The 19615-nt window shown below is 39.2% G+C and overlaps 1 protein-coding gene across 3 annotated transcripts in view; it reads right to left on the bottom strand.

Annotated features, from left to right (window-relative positions):
• Window positions 1–19615, bottom strand: part of LOC126249560 (transcriptional coactivator YAP1) — a 364909-nt gene that overhangs the window by 33375 nt on the left and 311919 nt on the right. Inside the window, exon 4 of one of the 3 annotated variants that reach the window (XM_049951227.1) lies at window positions 4247–4324. The exons of the other annotated variants lie outside the window; for them this stretch is intronic. Coding sequence (XP_049807184.1) covers window positions 4247–4324 — 78 coding nt within the window. The remainder of the gene's footprint in view (window positions 1–4246; window positions 4325–19615) is intronic. 3 annotated transcript variants of the gene reach the window in all.

Raw genomic sequence — 19615 nt, 5'->3', positions numbered from 1 at the left:
TTTAGCATACAACCACTAACATTAGGACTATAACCCCAGCAACAAATTCCAGGAGTCAAGCTCCAAGCTCCCATAATCTGGCACTCTAACTTATCTATGCAAAATCTTTGACATTTATTGTACTAACACCAATCTAAAAAAAAGATACACAAAACCAGTGAAGAAAACTTAGTAATTTTCACCAGTTTGTATATTAAGAAATTCATATCAAATTTAAATCAGTGAATTCCTCTTTCAAGTTCAAGCAGGTCAAGTTTCTTTTACTTCTTATCTACATATACCACCTGTAACTCCTATTCTGTACTTTCCACGGGATGACTAGTCTCATATATTCAGCTACCACTGGTCTGCTGAAGTGGCCCATTCTAAAACCATCTGCATGCTCCCTACATCTTGTCCAAAATTTCCAACATGTTTGTCCTATATATTTTTCACTTCACATGATGCACATTGTATTTTGTAAAAAACAACCTGTACAAATTTACTTCTCCTGTTTTCAACTTCATGCTCTGAACTATTTCTTAGTAAGTATTTTGCTATGAATGCCACCTGGACATTATATGGCTGAGAAATGTTTGAGCTCCTGTGAAATTTTCTCAAAATATGGTATAGTGGTGATCTTCTTTCCCTTGCTATTTATGCTTCTTCTCAATCCTATTGGTAAGATGTTCTACCATCTTCACATTTTACCCATTATTTATTGCTATCAGTCTAATAATATTTAGATCATTTACCCTATCTGCTGCACTCACTGGAACAGTACTGACTATTTGCTAAGCTTCTAAATGCTGCTTCTTTACAAATTTTTGGGTGATAGGACTGGTTGGGAACCATAAAACCTGTTTCACTTTCTTCTTCAATGGTTTTTGGATGTTTTTAAAGGTTGGCATTAGCGTAATAAATGTGAATGATTTTGCTAAGATGACTCTCCACATGCTTTGTAATATTTTTGGAATGTTAAGGTATCGCTGATAGCTCACTACCACTTTTATTCTCATTGTGGTGACAAGCTCAAAACAGTTCGACATAAGCAATTTGGTGATTTCAGCTATACTCTACATTAATCTTTATTTATACACAATTGAGGAAACCATTTTCATGAACTGAATCCAGAGTCCGTCAGATACTTAATCCCTCAGATGTTTCCACATTTTATTGCATTGTGTATTATGTGGAAGATTTTCTAAGTTTCATTGTTTCCTATGTTGGATAAATATTTCACTATAATCAATTCGCTTATTTCTGAGCAATGGAGATACCTGCAAAAACCAATATACATGTTGCAAGATGCACTGTGGTAGGGGTATGTCTCAAATGTTGAAAACACAAGTCAGAAACATAAAGCAGATGAAGTATTGACAGTAACAAAGAACATATAAAATCTGATTCTTCAGTAGGGTCTATGCTACATGTACTGCCTATTACTGAATCTTTGAGGTAAGTAGTGTTACTAATAACACAATCATTGAGTTTGATGGAATGAATAAGACTGTTTTATGTGGTTTTATCTTTTTTATGATGAAAGGGCCAAGTCAAGACACACTAAGAACAGTGCACAATCAGTGAAACAGAGTCTTTCAAACTATTCTGAGCACATTAGCTGAGAGGATACTGACAAGTCTCTACAAGACACAAAAGAATTCTCCTTTGTTAAAATACAGCATACCCAGCTGACACACCCACTACAACCATATAAGGGGAATGACAAATCTGAATTATCATGGATATTTTTGTGTGTTACAGTTAACATGTATTTTTCCTCCCTCTAAAGTGTATTTATGGTGAATTTACTTTGAAGGTCCCCAGTGAAAAGCTCTTAAACAATTTTAAGCAGTTCTTCTAGAGATAATGAAGTTATCCACTTATGTAAACTGTCTTTGATTACATATTAACTGACGAACCAATCACACTAGGTCTGTTTGTTCTCTTCTGTGCACATTTGGCATGAGTAAAATGCTTTGGGATAGTATGGATTCGAATCACTTCACTAATAAATTCTGCATCTGCTTATACATCTACATGGCTACTCTGCAAATCACACTTAAGTCTCTGGCAGAGGGATCATAGAACCACCTTCACACTAATTATCTATTATTACACTCTCCATCAGTGGGCTGAAAAACAAACACCTAAATCTTTCCATGTGAGCTCTGATTCCCCTTATTTTATTATGATGATCATTTCTCCCTATGTAGGTTGGAGTCAACAAAATAGTTTCATTCTGAGAAGAAAGTTGGTGATTGAAATTTCGTGAGAAGATCCTGCCACATCGGGTAAACTCCTTTATTTTAACAATGTACACCCCAAATCCTGTATCATGTTCACGACACTCTCTCCCCTATTTCTTGATAATACAAACTGTGCTGCCCTTCTGCGAACTTTTTTGGTATTCTCTATTAATTCTGTCTAGTATGGATCCCACACTGCACAGCACTACACCAAGTGAGGATGGACAAGCACAGTATAGGCAGTCTCTTCAGTAGAGCTGCCTAAGTGTACTGCCAATAAAACACAGTCTTTGATTCACCTTCTCCGCAACATTTTGTGTGTCTTATTTCCAACTTAAGTTGTTTGTAACTATCATTCCTAGGTATTTAGTTGAATTCACAGCCTTTAGGTTTGATTGATTTGTTGTGTAGCCAAAGTTTAATGGATTCCTTTTGGCTCTCATGTGGATGACCTCACACTTTTCATTATTTAAGATCAATTGCCAATTTTTGCACTATTCAAATTAAATCATTTTGCAATTTGTTTTGATCTTCTAATGACTTTACTGCATGATAAACATCAGCATCATCTGCAAATAACCGGAAACAGATGCTTAGTTTGTCTCCTAAAGCTTTTATAAAGGTAAGGAACAGTAGGCGATCCATAACACTACCCTGGCGGATGCCAGAAATCCCTTCTGTTTTCTCGATGTCTGACAGGAAATCACAAATCCAGTCACATAACTGAGACAATATTCTATAAGCACACAATTTGATTACAAGTCATTTGTGAGGAACAGTGTCAAAAGCCTTCTGGAAATCTAGAAATACGAGGTCAATATGAAATCCCTTGTTGATAGCTTTAAGTCTAATGAGTGAACATTCATATTCAACTTAATAAATAATTTAATATGGTTATAGCAATTTAACCCACAACAGAAGTGGCAAAAAAAGTATAAAGATCTTCCTCTATTGAGAGCAAAGACAGCACAGAGAGTAATGGAACAATGGCATCAACTGCACACTAGCACAATCATGCTTAAGGGTAATAGGACAGTAACTAAAAACTGGTTGCTTTTAATACATCATGTTAAGATTCTTGAAAGAATCTATTAGTAGTGGTTCAAGATGGGTGGGTAAGATATCTTGTTACAGTATGTGTCTGTCAGAACACTAACATTTTTAAAAGGTACTGGAACAAGATATTTTTGAACATCAGTCACAGCACAAATGTGGTCAGATGTGGTTTCTTCCTCTCCATACAAGCAAAAGAAGCTATTTATTGTTATCATTCTTGAGTCCCATGAGGGTTGTGCCTAATATTTAGCACTCTTGAGACTGTCCATAAGAAAGCAAAATGTGGTAATTCCACAAGAATTGTTTGACATGCAGCACTGTATAAAAAGATAGGAAGGTACATATCCAGAAGGCCAAAACTTTGCAATACTTGTTCACAGATGTCTAAGTTGTCCTTGCACAATGAAGTTTCCACATGTAAACATGAAACCTTTGTGCACATTATCAGCTTTAATGTGATAAATATGTTTTCTGTAATTGCTTCTTTTTACACTGTTTCAACAACAGTTTCCTCAATGTGCACGAGGGTTCCATTATTCCATTCAGCATTGAAGATAATTTAAATCCCATAGAGTCACTATCTCAGAAGTAGTTATTAGTCATGCTTGGAATCTTGTTCATTATGCAGACACAAGACACTTCATTTAACTGTCAGTCATTCTTAATTAACAGCTAAGAGGTCACTTTTACTTGTGGTCTGAAAGCAAGAATTCTGTAAGTGTGAGATATTCTTCATTTTCAACACTGTCTCCATAAATCTCCTTCCATGAATGAGAAGTTAATATAATCTGAATAAGGATGAGGAAATAGTTTTCATAACTGAGAAGACCCTGATGGAAGATTCCCCTGGCAGATAAGGCACAAAAAGTTAGCTGAGAACAAATAACATATGTACAGTCCCCACAACATCCTCAAACATGAGCTTCATGCAGGAGTATTGGAGCCTCTAATGGGCTACGTACTGTTAGCTGCCAACAGTCTGAGCACACGCATGCGTTGAACGAGGGGTGGAATGGTAGTGCTGGACCACAAAGCTGTTGCTGAAACCAAGATAACATATTCTACTGAGCATACATAAATAATAAAAACAAAATGATTATGACCCTCAGACCTGATAAGCACCGCCTCCTCCATATTCCTCATCCACACAATTAAGACTGAAAGAATATCAGAGTTGAGGAAGCTTCAACATGGAAGCACTGATTAAAAAAAACTGTCAATGTTATTTTAGGTCTAATGCCTCTGTTCAAACTAAATCTTTTCTGTATCATTTTCTACTCAGCCAATAAATGTACACAAATACTGATCACAAATCAGTGGCATTATATGCTACACATCGGGGAAACTGAATAAGTAATACATTTCTGTATGTTTAGTCTGCATTGTATTTTCCTTGTACCTTTTGTAGAAGTAATTTTTCAGTGTCTTTAACACAATATGGCTTTAAATATTTTTTCCATGAGCCGTGCTAAGGCATGAAAATTTAAATGGAACATGGTCAGTTAACAAAGTTCTAATGCCAAGAGGTTTTCTGAAAGGGGTCAATACTTGCAAAATCACTTTGGGAAATGAATGTTCTGTATAATGTTATGAATAGTATTTACATACCAAACATTACCTTTTCCTGTTTTCCATGTACTACTAAGATACTGGAATACTCCCTGCAGGCATTCTCAGTTGTTACTCACATAAAATGTGTATTAATTATTCTTATGGGCAGTATTAGTCTTCCAGCCATTTCTATTTTTAGTTCACTTCATTCATTGTACATATTCTGCTATGGATTTTCTCATACTCTGCTATATACAGAATTAAAGCTAAAACTCCCTTAAAATTAAATTAAATGTGTATTATGTGCACAGCAATGTGGCAACAGTGAATATAAATACTTATGTCAATGTAATTTAGACATGAAGTGAATTCAGAAATGACAGCAGCGAAATATTTCCTGCTACTTGCATCAGTTAATGACATAATAATGGTACAATACTTCCCCTGTCACTGTGGCAGCGACCCCATTCCGGAAGTCCTGCAAGATCTCCAGTCTCTCTTCAAATCCTTAGGTCCATCCCAGAGCCTCTCCCCAGAGTCTCTTTCTCCTCACCCCTACTGCTCCACACATTCCTACCTTCTACATGCCTCCTAATGTCCATAAATCCAACCACCCAAAACACTCCATTGTGGCCAGTTACTACATCCCCACTGAGAGAATCTTCGACCTATTACCCGCAACCTATCCTCCTATATAAAAGATACCAACTATTTCCTCCACAGACTCTTCACAGTTCCTGTTCCTTTACTACATGCTGCCCTGCTCATCACTACTGATGCCACCTCCCTTTACACTAACATTCCTAATGCTCATGGCCTAGCCCATATTTAACACTATCTTTCCCAATGCCTGATGGATTCCAAACCTACAACATCCTTCCTGGTCACTATGACTAACTACATCCTCACTCAAATTACTTCTCCTTTGAAGGCATCAAATCCAAACAAACTCAGGGTAAGGCAATGGGCACTCACATTGCACCATCCTATTCATGGCCCATCTAGAGGAATCCTTCCCAACCACCCAGAATCCCAAACCTGTCACTTGATTCACTGATGACATCTTTTTTGTGGTCTGGATTGAGGGTGAGGGCATCTATCCACATTCCTCCAGAACCTCCTCACATTCTTCCCCATTCACTACACCTGGTCCTCCTCAACCCAACAAGCCACCTTCCTCGAAGTTGACCTCCACCTTAAAGATTGCTGCATCAGTACCTACATCCATATCAAATGTATCAACCACCAACAATACCTCCTCTTCAACAGCTGCCATCCATTCCATATCAATAAGTCCCTTCCACACAGCCTAGCCACCCATACTATAGCATCTGCAATGTCAAGCATTCCCTCTTTAAATATACCAAATGTCTCACTGAGACATTCACAGTCCATGATAACCCTCCCATCCTTTTAAAGAACATATTTCCTGTGCCTTATCCCCCCAGTCACCTCCCACCTCCCATAGTCCCACTGTATGGCTATAAGGAGTATTCCTCTCATGATTCAGTGCCACCCAGGACTGGAGCAACTGTATCACATTTTCCGATATGGTTTCAACTACTTCTCATCACACCCTAAAATGAGGAATATCCTACCCACTACCCTCTCATCCCCCCCACAATCATACTCCACCACCTACCAAACCTACACAATCTAACTGTCCATCCCTTCAGAGCCCCGGTTCTCAAAACCTGGTCTCATGCCTCATATCTCTGTAACAGACCTGAATGCAAGATCTGTCCCATTCCTCCTCCCACTACCACCTACTCCAGTTTGGTCACAAGCATCACCTGCCGCATCAAAGGCAGGGTTGCCTGTGAAACCAATCATGTGATCTACAAGCTAAGCTGCAACCACTGTGCTTTGTTCTACATAGGCATGACTACTAACAACCTGTCTGTCTGCAGGAATGGCCACCAACAAACTGTGACCAAGGAACACCTGGACCACCCAGTTTCTGAGCATGCTGTCCAACGTAACATTCTTCATTTTAATGACTACTTTGCATCCGTTGCCATCTGGATCCTTCCTACCAACGCCAGCTTTTCTGAATTGCGCAGGTAGGAACTCTCACTGCAATATATCGTATGTTCCCATAATCCTCCTGGCCTCAACCTTTGTTAGCCATTTCCTTCACACACTTATCTTGTCCCCTGTTCCCCCTCCATTGCCTTCTGTTCCACAAGTGCACCCATAGTCTGTTTACTTCTCTCCTTTACTGACTCCCTCCCCCCCTCCCCCCACCAGCCCTCCATCTAAACTACCAACTACACCTGGCTGCACTAACCTCTCTCCATCTCACCACTGTATGCTGCCACAACAGCAATTTTCCATCCTCCAACCATACCCTGCTCTCCCTCCCCCTCCCTTCCCCAGCCACCTTCTTACCCCCGTAATCCGGACTGTTTCTGTCACCACGCACAGCTGTTTGCAGTCTGGTCTTAGCAGCCAGAGTCAGTAGTCATTGGTGTGTGAGCTGCATTTGTGTGAATGTTTTATTTTTGTGTATGTTATCTATTTCCAAAGAAGACCCTGTGGCCAAAAGCTTACGTGTTTTGTAGTCCTTTTGTTGTGCCTGTATACGACCCAGCCTCTCTGCTATACAGTGAGTAGCAATACATCATTATTCCATCCCGGATTTTCCTTTGTTTTACTTATTTATTTAGTCCTTCATTTCCATAATGGGTGTTGGAGTTTTAAAACCTCCAACATCAGGTGGATTTATTTGGATTAATATGGCATGTATTTGTTGTGTCAAAATTTAGAAGTGATTTGTGTTGTTGTCATTGACACAGGCTCCTTCCTTTCCATGTTGTGTTAAATCATATACACCATCATACTTTAGAAACCGTAAGAGAATGAGGATTATAAAGTATGATAGTGTAAGTGATCTAAAAAGACATGGAAAACAGCCTGTGACAACTTGAGACAGTGCTACAGATTACTCCAAAGTCTTAACACAAAACATACATGCCATATTCAAACCTCTAAATCAAATTATGGAAATAAATAGACAATCAGTGACCAGGAACAGTAAAGGAGCTGTTTCATTCAAATTGGAGGATAGCTCTTTTATTGGTTTGTTGATAAGTGATGGAGCTTATTCTACTTGAATGCCACCATACATATGAAACGTATTGGAGACAGATGCACTTGCTGTTGTTTCATTAGATAATGGTGATACAATGAAGATGTAAGCTAGAGTAGGAACAGCCCTTCTCATTGCACCGCTCATTAGGTCTACTACTCATTCTAAATGCACATGCCTATGTAGCACAGGAAGAATGGTTACTTAAATGCTGATGTGTACACAGTAATTAGTCTAATCTTGTGTTTTTAAGCAGTGGCCTTGGAAGTATATTCCCAGACTGCTCATTTAATGCTTGTTCTCTAACCTTTTAAAGTATACTTTCTGGGAATAGTTGGCTTCTATCTTCAAATGTCTGCCAGTTAAGGTGTTTCAGTATCTCTGTGATGTTCACGTGTGGGTCAAGCAACCGTATGTGCAGCCCTTTCTAATTGGTATGGGTCGAACAGGCATTTTGTAAGTAATCTCTGCATTTTTCCAGTACCCTTCCAATGAAGTGAAGACTGCCACTGTTTTACTTATACTGGTAACTGTGTATTGGTCATTCCATTTCATATCACCACAAATTGTGACAAATGTGTGTTGCCAACTGTGGCAGTCATGGTAGTCATAGGATACAAAATATTATTATTATTATCACCTTCTTTTCTTTCTCAGACCTTAGGTCTGGTTAAAAATGGAAAGTGACGCGGACCTTGATCAAGCGTGACTTCCTTTTAACTGTACGGTATATGTTACATTGCATTTAGGAACTTTCGGGTAATTGAGCATGTATCAATAATTACGGATTTCTGTAGTTGTATATATATGTTTGGATGTAGCTGTATTGCATTGATGTACTGGTGGATATTGTGTGGTATGACTCCTGTTGTTGATAGTATAATTGGTATAATATCAACTTTATCCTGATGCCACATGTCCTTGACTTCCTCAGCCAGTTGGATGTATTTTTCAATTTTTTCTCCTGTTTTCTTTTGTATATTTGTTGTATTGGGTATGGATATTTCAATTAGTTGTGTTAATTTCTTCTTTTTATTGGTGAGTATGATGTCAGATTTGTTATGTGGTGTTGTTTAATCTGTTATAATGGTTCTGTTCCAGTATAATTTGTATTCATCATTCTCCAGTACATTTTGTGGTGCATACTTGTATGTGGGAACGTGTTGTTTTATAAGTTTATGTTGTAAGGCAAGCTGTTGATGAATTATTTTTGCTACATTGTCATGTCTTCTGGGGTATTCTGTATTTGCTAGTATTGTACATCCGCTTGTGATGTGATCTACTGTTTCTATTTGTTGTTTGCAAAGTCTGCATTTATCTGTTGTGGTATTGGGATCTTTATTAATATGCTTGCTGTAATATCTGGTGTTTATTGTTTGATCCTGTATTGCAATCATAAATCCTTCCATCTCAGTGTATATATTGCCTTTTCTTAGCCATGTATTGGATGCGTCTTGATCGATGTGTGGCTGTGTTAGATGATACGGGTGCTTGCCGTGTAGTGTTTTCTTTTTCCAATTTACTTTCTTCATATCTGTTGATGTTATGTGATCTAAAGGGTTGTAGAAGTGGTTATGAAATTGCAGTGGTGTAGGTGATGTAATTATATTAGTGATTGCTTTGTGTATTTTGCTAGTTTCTGCTCGTTCTAGAAAGAATTTTCTTAAATTGTCTACCTGTCCATAATGTAGGTTTTTTTTATGTCGATAAATCCCCTTCCTTTCTGCTTAATGTGAATCTTTCTGTTGCTGAATGTATGTGATGTATTCTGTATTTGTGGCATTGTGATCGTGTAAATGTATTGAGTGCTTCTAGGTCTGTGTTACTCCATTTCACTACTCCAAATGAGTAGGTCAATATTGGTATAGCATAAGTATTTATAGCTTTTGTCTTGTTTCTTGCTGTCAATTCTGTTTTCAGTATTTTTGTTAGTCTTTGTCTATATTTTTCTTTTAGTTCTTCTTTAATATTTGTATTATCTATTCCTATTTTTTGTCTGTATCCTAGATATTTATAGGCATCTGTTTTTTCCATCGCTTCTATGCAGTCACTGTGGTTATCCAATATGTAATCTTCTTGTTTATTGTGTTTTCCCTTGACTATGCTATTTTTCTTACATTTGTCTGTTCCAAAAGACATATTTATATCATTGCTGAATACTTCTGTTATCTTTAGTAATTGGTTGAGTTGTTGCTGCCAGTAGTTTTAGATCTTCCATGTATAGCAAATGTGTGATTTTGTGTGGGTATGTTCCAGTAATATTGTATCCATAATTTGTATTATTTAGCATGTTGGATAGTGGGTTCAGAGCAAGGCAGAACCAGAAAGGACTTAATGAGTCTCCTTGGTATATTCCACGTTTAATCTCTATTGGCTGTGATGTGATATTATTTGAATTTGTTTGGATATTAAGTGTGGTTTTCCAATTTTTCATTACTATGTTTAGGAACTGTATCAATTTGGGATGTACTTTGTATATTTCCAATATTTGTAGTAACCATGAGTGGGGTACACTATCAGAAGCTTTTTGGTAATCAATGTATGCGTAGTGTAGCGACCTTTGTTTAGTTTTAGCTTGGTATGTCACCTCTGCATCTATTATCAGTTGCTCTTTACATCCTCGTGCTCCTTTGCAACAGCCTATTTTGTTCTTCATTTATACTTTTGTTCTGTGTTGTATGTGTCATTAATTTCTGTGTAATGACTGAAGTTAATATTTTGTATACTGTTGGTAGGCATGTTATGGGGCGATATTTAGATCGGGTTGCTGTGTCTGCTTGATCTTTAGGTTTCAGGTAAGTTATTCCATGTGTAAGTGTATCAGGGAATGTGTATGGGTCTGCAATGTAACTGTTAACTAATTTAGTTAGATGTGAATGTGTTGAGGTGATCTTCTTAGCCAGAAATTTGCTATTTTATCTTTTCCAGTGGCTTTCCAGTTGTGAGTAGAATTAATTGCTTGGGTGACTTCATGTTGCAAAATTATCACTTCAGGCATTTGTGGTATCATCTTGTATGTGTCTGTTTCTGCTTGTATCCATCGTGCACGCCTGTTACGTTGTACCGGGTTTGACCATATGTTGCTCCAGAAGTGTTCCATGTCTGTTATGTTTGATGGATTGTCTATTTTAATGTGTGTGTTACCTATTGCCTGGTAAAATTTCTTTTGGTTTGTGTTGAATGTTTGGTTTTGTTTCCTTCTATTTTCACTTTTTTTGTATCTTCTAAGTCGTTTGGCCAATGCTTGTAATTTCTGCTTCTTTTCATCTAATTGCTCTATCGCTTCTTCTTGTGAGATTTTACCTAACCTTTTTCGTTTTTTTCTTTCTGACATTTCATTTCCTGTAAGTTGTGTTAGCTGTCCAATGTCTTTTCTCAGTTTTTCTATTCTGATCTGTAGCCTGTGTTGCCATGCTGGTTTTGTGGGTTTCTTCTGTGTGTTGGTTGGTTCTGCTCTCTGCCTAGTGTGTATATTTAGTGTAGTGAGTGTTCCTATATAAACCAGTAGTTGTAACTCTTCCATAGTTGTGTTTCCATTTATTTTGTTGTGTATGATTGTGTTGATAGTTTTTATTGTTGTTTTGACTTGTGGGTTATTTGGCGGTATATGCAAGAATGGTCTAATGTCTGTATTTGTGTCTTTGTATTCTATATATGTCGGCTGAAATTTTTCTTCTATATCTAACATGTGTGTTACTTCGAGTTCTATTTGTGCTTGTTCTGGTGGCTGTCTTAAGATTTCGTTTTCCTCTGATTGTTTAATTGATGCATGTTGTTCTTTGTTTGTTTGCTCTGGGATGTTTGAGTCCACTACTGTATTTTCTTCTTCTTCCGATTGCAAATTATTTTGTTCCAGTATTTGTTGTACTTGTTGTTTGATGTTTTCTAATTCTGACTGGAGTATCCTGTTATTTTTGATTATTACACGGATCTGATCAGCTAGTCGTTGTTCTGTTAAAAATTTTAATTCTGGGTATCTGTTAATAAATATTGTGTATACTTGTGATCTGTATCCAGTTGTGTTGGTTCCTAGGTTTGTTGCTTGGTAATAACAGAACATGAGGTGTCTATTAACTTCATCTGACCATCTCATCCTCTGTCTTTGTTTTCCTTCTAGGGTGGTTGCAGGAAGCATATCCTGCAAAACACCTCTATTTGGATTCAAATCATTTTCCAGTTGGCTAGCAGTGTCGTTACCATTGTGGGCGGGCATAGGGTTCAAACGTTGACCCCGACCATGACGGCGCTTGTCCGAGGCTTCATTAGTTCTGTCCTGAACCAACTAATCACACTAAAAGGGGGGTTAGCCCTATTAGTGGTTTGTTCTTTTCGTCGCCTTTTACAACTGGCAGAAAATATTACTATTATTATTATTTCTTTACTTTCTCAGGCGTTAAGTCTGGTTAAGAATGGAAAGTGACGTGGACCTTGATCAAGCGTCACTTCCTATTAACTGTACGGTATGTGTTATATTGCATTTAGGAACTTTCGGGTAATTGAACATGTATCAATAATTATGGATTTCTGTAGTTGTATATATATGTTTGGATGTAGCTGTATTGCATTGATGTACTGGTGGATATTGTGTGGTATGACTCCTGTAGTTGATAGTATAATTGGTATGATGTCAACTTTATCCTGATGCCACATGTCCTTGACTTCCTCAGCCAGTTGGATGTATTTTTCAATTTTTTCTCCTGTTTTCTTTTGTATATTTGTTGTATTGGGTATGGATATTTCGATTAGTTGTGTTAATTTCTTCTTTTTATTGGTGAGTAAGATGTCAGGTTTGTTATGTGGCGTTGTTTTATCTGTTATAATGGTTCTGTTCCAGTATAATTTGTATTACAAAATTGTTGAGGCTTTCGTGGCCACTTGTTGACAAACTGCCTATTGGCTTCTGTCTCGGGTTCTTCGGCCGACGTTCATCTAATGATTTGTATTCATCTTTCTCCAGTACATTTTGTGGTGCATACTTGTATGTAGGAACTTGTTGTTTTAAAAGTTTATGTTGTAAGGCAAGCTGTTGATGTATTATTTTTGCGACATTGTCATGTCTTCTGGGGTATTCTGTATTTGCTAGTATTGTACATCCGCTTGTGATGTATCTACTGTTTCTATTTGTTGTTTACAAAGTCTGCATTTATCTGTTGTGGTATTGGGATCTTTATTAATATGCTTGCTGTAATATCTGGTGTTTATTGTTTGATCCTGTATTGCAATCATGAATCCTTCTGTCTCACTGTATATATTGCCTTTTCTTAGCCATATGTTGGATGCGTCTTGATCGATGTGTGGCTGTGTTAAATGATACGGGTGCTTGCCATGAAGTGTTTTCTTTTTCCAATTTACTTTCTTCGTATCTATTGATGTTATGTGATCTAAAGGGTTGTAGAAGTGGTTATGAAATTGCAGTGGTGTAGCCGATGTATTTATACGAGTGATTGCCTTGTGTATTTTGCTAGTTTCTGCTCGTTCTAGAAAGAATTTTCTTAAATTGTCTACCTGTCCATAATGTAGGTTTTTTATGTCGATAAATCCCCTTCCTCCTTCCTTTCTGCTTAATGTGAATCTTTCTGTTGCTGAATGTATGTGATGTATTCTATATTTGTGGCATTGTGATCGTGTGAGTGTATTGAGTGCTTCTAGGTCTGTGTTACCCCATTTCACTACTCCAAATGAGTAGGTCAATATTGGTATGGCATAAGTATTTATAGCTTTTGTCTTGTTTCTTGCTTATTATTATTATTATTATTATTATTATTATTATTATTACTATTGTTGTTGTTATTTATAAACTTCGCAATTTTGCATTTCTGAACATCTGAAGTGAGCTGCTTATGTTTGCACCACTTTCAAATCTATTTATGATCTAAGTGAATATTTGTGCGAGGTTTTTTTTTTAAGGAAATAAATAATTGCATCATCTGTGAAAAAGAGTGAGGTTATTCTCAGTTTTGTCTTCCATGTCATTAATATCATGTACCTTTCTGCACTAGATACCTTAAATGTACTCCATTATGCCATTTCTTATTTGTTTGTTTATTGCAAGTTACTTAAAGCTCACTTATGCTGGCATTCATCACTGGCAATTTTCAGTATTCAACCAAGTATTATATAGAGCCATTGGTTCACCAAAATGGTGTAAATTTGAGACTGATTTGTAAATACTGCAATGCTTCACATTTATTACACCATTAGCTCCATGGCAAAACCATTTTGGAGGTCTATGTAGTAATATATTCACTTTTTATGCATATATTGAATGAATTAATCTCAAGTTGCAGAACATATTTCTTTTTATGGTAAAAAGCATAACTTGCTTAAGATTTATCATTCAAAAAGCAAGTAACGTATCTTGTTGCAACAAAAAGTGAAAGCAGTAAAGATTTTTCTTTGCTACTATTGTACTGAAGCTGAGACAAGAACAGAGCACACTGCACTGTTATGTGGATTGTTATTACAGGTTGTACACCAAATATTCTGCAGCAAAGGTTCTCAAAAGCTAATGAAATGCTTATGTGGTTACAAAAATGCACATTCGTCTTGAGCCATGCGTACACTTTTTATTAAAGTGTACTATGTGCTACCATTAATAACCTAGCGATAATAAAATATTTCCCTGTCTATGTAGATTAACATCTGACAGAAATGTAACTACTGACAGGAATTCATTATTTACATTAGTTTATCAGCTGCAGATAAATAGCTTAAGGAAATGGTCATAGGGGTACATCACTGACTATGAACTGGTTCTGCTCCATTGTGCTACTGATCTACTGATAACATACTTGTCAGAGTAAGAGCTGTAGACATAGCCTTGCTGCCATGGAGATGGCATTCTGACAGTTGAATTACTTTTGCATCACCCAGTTCTTTATAACCATCAAACCAAGAATGACTATCATTAACCACCGTATACACTACAATGCAGATTGTTGCTAACAACCTGTACACTTTCCTTAAATTTCACCTGTAACTCTCTGAAAAAAAATTTCTATAAAATCTGCAAGCTCTCAAGCAAGGAAAAAGATAGTAAATCTAGTACAGGGTGCGCCAACTCTACACAATATATCAGCATTTTCCTCTATTCTACACTCCTGGAAATTGAAATAAGAACACCGTGAATTCATTGTCCCAGGAAGGGGAAACTTTATTGACACATTCCTGGGGTCAGATACATCACATGATCACACTGACAGAACCACAGGCACATAGACACAGGCAACAGAGCATGCACAATGTCGGCACTAGTACAGTGTATATCCACCTTTCGCAGCAATGCAGGCTGCTGTTCTCCCATGGAGACGATCGTTGAGATGCTGGATGTAGTCCTGTGGAACGGCTTGCCATGCCATTTCCACCTGGCGCCTCAGTTGGACCAGCGTTCGTGCTCGACGTGCAGACCGCGTGAGACGACGCTTCATCCAGTCCCAAACATGCTCAATGGGGGACAGATCCGGAGATCTTGCTGGCCAGGGTAGTTGACTTACACCTTCTAGAGCACGTTGGGTGGCACAGGATACATGCGGACGTGCATTGTCCTGTTGGAACAGCAAGTTCCCTCGCCGGTCTAGGAATGGTAGAACGATGGGTTCGATGACGGTTTGGATGTACCGTGCACTATTCAGTGTCCCCTCGACGATCACCAGTGGTGTACGGCCAGTGTAGGTGATCGCTCCCCACACCATGATGCTGGGTGTTGGACCTGTTTGCCTCAGTCATATGCAGTCCTGATTGTGGCGCTCACCTGCACGGCGCCAAACACGCATACGACCATCATTGGTACCAAGGCAGAAGCGACTCTCATCGCTGAAGACGACACGTCTCCATTCGTCCCTCCATTCACGCCTGTAGCGACACCACTGGAGGTGGGCTGCACAATGTTGGGGCGTGAACGGAAGACGGTCTAACGGTGTGCGGGACCGTAGCCCAGCTTCATGGAGACGGTTGCGAATGGTCCTCGCCGATACCCCAGGAGCAACAGTGTCCCTAATTTGCTGGGAAGTGGCGGTGCGGTCCCCTACGGCACTGCGTAGGATCCTACGGTCTTGGCGTGCATCCGTGCGTCGCTGCGGTCCGGTCCCAGGTCGACGGGCACGTGGACCTTCCGCCGACCACTGGCGACAACATCGATGTACTGTGGAGACCTCACGCCCCACGTGTTGAGCAATTCGGCGGTACGTCCACCCGGCCTCCCACATGCCCACTATACGCCCTCGCTCAAAGTCCGTCAACTGCACATACGGTTCACGTCCACGCTGTCGCGGCATGCTACCAGTGTTAAAGACTGCGATGGAGCTCCGTATGCCACGGCAAACTGGCTGACACTGACGGCGGCGGTGCACAAATGCTGCGCAGCTAGCGCCATTCGACGGCCAACACCGCGGGTCCTGGTGTGTCCGCTGTGCCGTGCGTGTGATCATTGCTTGTACAGCCCTCTCGCAGTGTCCGGAGCAAGTATGGTGGGTCTGACACACTGGTGTCAATGTGTTCTTTTTTCCATTTCCAGGAGTGTATATGCAGTGTGGTGAAATGAAGTCTTAACTAGATACAAAAAAAAAAGAAAGAAAAGACTTAATTAGCAATAGCATCATTGAATTTATGGCAGTAGATTTAGTTTCAGGAAAGAAATTTCTGGCATACTTTGTCATCTCACTCAGTTGCATAGCAATGAAAAACAAATAAAAAGAGTTTACGTGGAACAATGCTGAATGAAGGGCTTCTTTGACTGAAAATAACGTTGAATTGTCATCAAATTTTGTTAGAACAGTCGCATCACAAGCAGCTGAAACAGCTTGCTCCTCTCATTTTATTGTTCAGCAGATTGATATACACATTAATGTCACCACCTGTCAAAAGCCAGAATAACCACCCTTTGCATTACGGACTGCTGTGAGACATGCGGGAAGAGAGTCAATGAGGTTCTGGAAGACACCGACAAGGATTCAGAGCCATGCTGACTCCAATTTTGTGGCCAGCTGTGATTGCTGTCTCTGTTAAGAATCCATGGTGTGAAAAGCTCGATCGAGGTGGTCCCACGGACTCTCAACTGAGAGAATCGGGGGCGTTTGGTGGCCATGGATGTATGGTAAACCCATCCTAGTGCTCTCTGAGCTATGTGCGTACACTGTGAGCAGTGTGACATTGCATTGTTCTGCTGGTGGATGGCAATGTGCTGAGGAAACACAAACTCCATGTGGGGATGGATATGGTCCCCAAGGATAGATGCATACTCGTGTTCATCTACTGTGCTTCCCAGAATGACAATATACCCCAAGGAATACAAAAAAAAACATTCACCTGACCATAATGTTTTTTGCAGGGTGTTTAATTTAAGACACTTCACACCATATAGGCCAATGGCCATCTGTCCAAAGGAGCACAAAACATCATGCCATGCATGGTATAGTTTAACCATGCCAGTATGCAAACTTAGCTGTTTCAGAAAATCTTCCACCCTTGGCCCAAAAGCCTGCATTTGTGAAGGAATTTTTCTGCAGAAATTGGTATCAACACATCACATCTGCCCAGGAACATTTGTCAAGGTCAGTCTACTGCTTTATCATTTTTAGTCTGTCTCGCACATGTAGAGGCAGGATTGAGCACAAATAGCATCACCATAGAAATTTTAAATTTCATATTTTATGATGATGGTATGATACTGAGCAACCACTGCACTGTCTAGTCATATTAATGTGGCAGCTACCAAAAGCTCAATACACACCACCTGCAGTGTGGACCACCGTGAGATGTGCAGGAAGAATATGAAAGAGATTGAGGAAGGTACCAACAAAGATGTTGAGGCATGCCAACTCCAATGCTGTGGCCAGCTGAAATAGATTTCTTGGTTGAGAATGCAACGTGCAAACAGCCTGATTGATGTGGTCCCGTGGATTCACTACTGGGTTCAAATCCTGGGAGTTTGGTGGGCAGGGGAGTACAGTAAACCCATTCCAGTGCTCTTCAAACCACACATGTACACTGCGAGCTGTGCAACACATTGCGTTGTCTCGCTGGTTGATTGCATCATGCCAAGAAAAAAACAAACTGCATGTAAGGGAGGATATGGTCGCCAAGGATAGTTGCATACTTGTAATGATCCACTGCGCCTTCCAGGATGACACTATCACCCAGAGAATGCCACAAAAACATTCTCCAGCCTATAATGCTCCCTCCTCCAGCCTAGTTCACTCTGGCAGCTGTTGGAAGGTGTTTGCCCACAGAGCAAGTTTTGGATAGCGCCATTTCGCCATGCATGGTACACTTTAACCATGCCAGCAAGCAAACGGTTTACAACCTTAGTTGTTTCTAAAATGCTTCCACTCCTGACCTGAAGGCCAATGACCATGCTCTTTTGGACATTAGAAAAACCGCTCTGTTCCTGCATTACAATAAGGACTGCACAGTTTTCCTCATCCTTCTACACATGTTATACACTTTCCACTGCTAGTGCTGTCACCTACCATCTGTAAATGGTTATTGCATGTTGACGTCAAACACAGGCGGTGGTTACATTAATGTGACTGAGCGGGGCAGCACGGTGACTAGCACACCGGGCTCGCTTTTAGGACGACGGCAGTTCAAACCCGCGTTTACCCATTCTGATTTAGGTTTCCATGATTTTGCTACATCACTTACAGCAAATGCCGGATAGTTCCTTTGAAAGGGTATGGCCACTTTCCTTTCCCATCCTTCCTTACCCCAGATTGTGCTCTATCTCTAATGGCCTAATTTTCAACTCTAATCCACTCCTGTCACATTAATGTGGCTAGACAGTGCAGTTTCCATAACAATTAATCACACCAAATATTAGTTACAATCATTCATTAAGTTTCTCACTGTGGAAGTTAAATATTTCACAGTGCTCACATCATTATCAATACCATATACTTTAATTGTTTCTGCTAGATACTTGTAGGTAGAGTTGGTATAGCTGCCCACCAATAAGTTCTCCCAGCTCATCTTAAATGGTTCCATTCTTTTTTTTGGAGGGGTGGGGGGGTGTTAGCCCATCGAGTGGTTTCATGTGGCCTGCCACGACTTCCACTCTTGTGCCACGCACCTAAGAATAGCACATGCACAACGTCCTCAATTATTTGCTGAATTTATTTCAATCTCTTGTCTTCTGCAATTTTTACCCTCTACAACTCCCTCTAGTATATGGAGCTTACTGATGTCCTAACACTTGGGCTCTCATCCTGTCCCTCTTCACTGTGACATGTTTTAATACATTTCTTTTCTCGCCAATTCTGCAAGACACAAACTCACCGTATTTTATCAGTTCACTGAATTTGAACGTCCTTCTATAGCACCACATTTCAAATGCTTAGATTCTCTTCTTTACTGGTTTCCCACATCCATGATTAACTTATATACAATGCTGGGCTCCAGATATACATTCTCAGAAATTTTTTCCTCAAATTAAGGCTAATATTTGACTTAAAATGCGCATGTTTTATCTTGAGCTTTACTGTGACTGTTATTAATGTCGAATGAAACAAGAAGTTTACTGTTACCAGTTACTGTTTAATTTATTTCCACGAAATGTTTCAAAGGTTTAAACTCCCATCATTTTGTGGAATTATGAGTGTACTACAACCCTTAAGATGTGTTACGACTTCGTAGAGAAACGAAAACTATTTTAGAAGGTGGCTCTTTGAGTAAAAATTGAACATATATACGCAAA

This window comes from Schistocerca nitens, chromosome 1, assembly GCF_023898315.1.
Source record: "Schistocerca nitens isolate TAMUIC-IGC-003100 chromosome 1, iqSchNite1.1, whole genome shotgun sequence".
NCBI classification, from domain to species: Eukaryota; Metazoa; Arthropoda; class Insecta; order Orthoptera; family Acrididae; genus Schistocerca; species Schistocerca nitens.
This window is presented reverse-complemented; position numbering and strand designations above follow the sequence as displayed.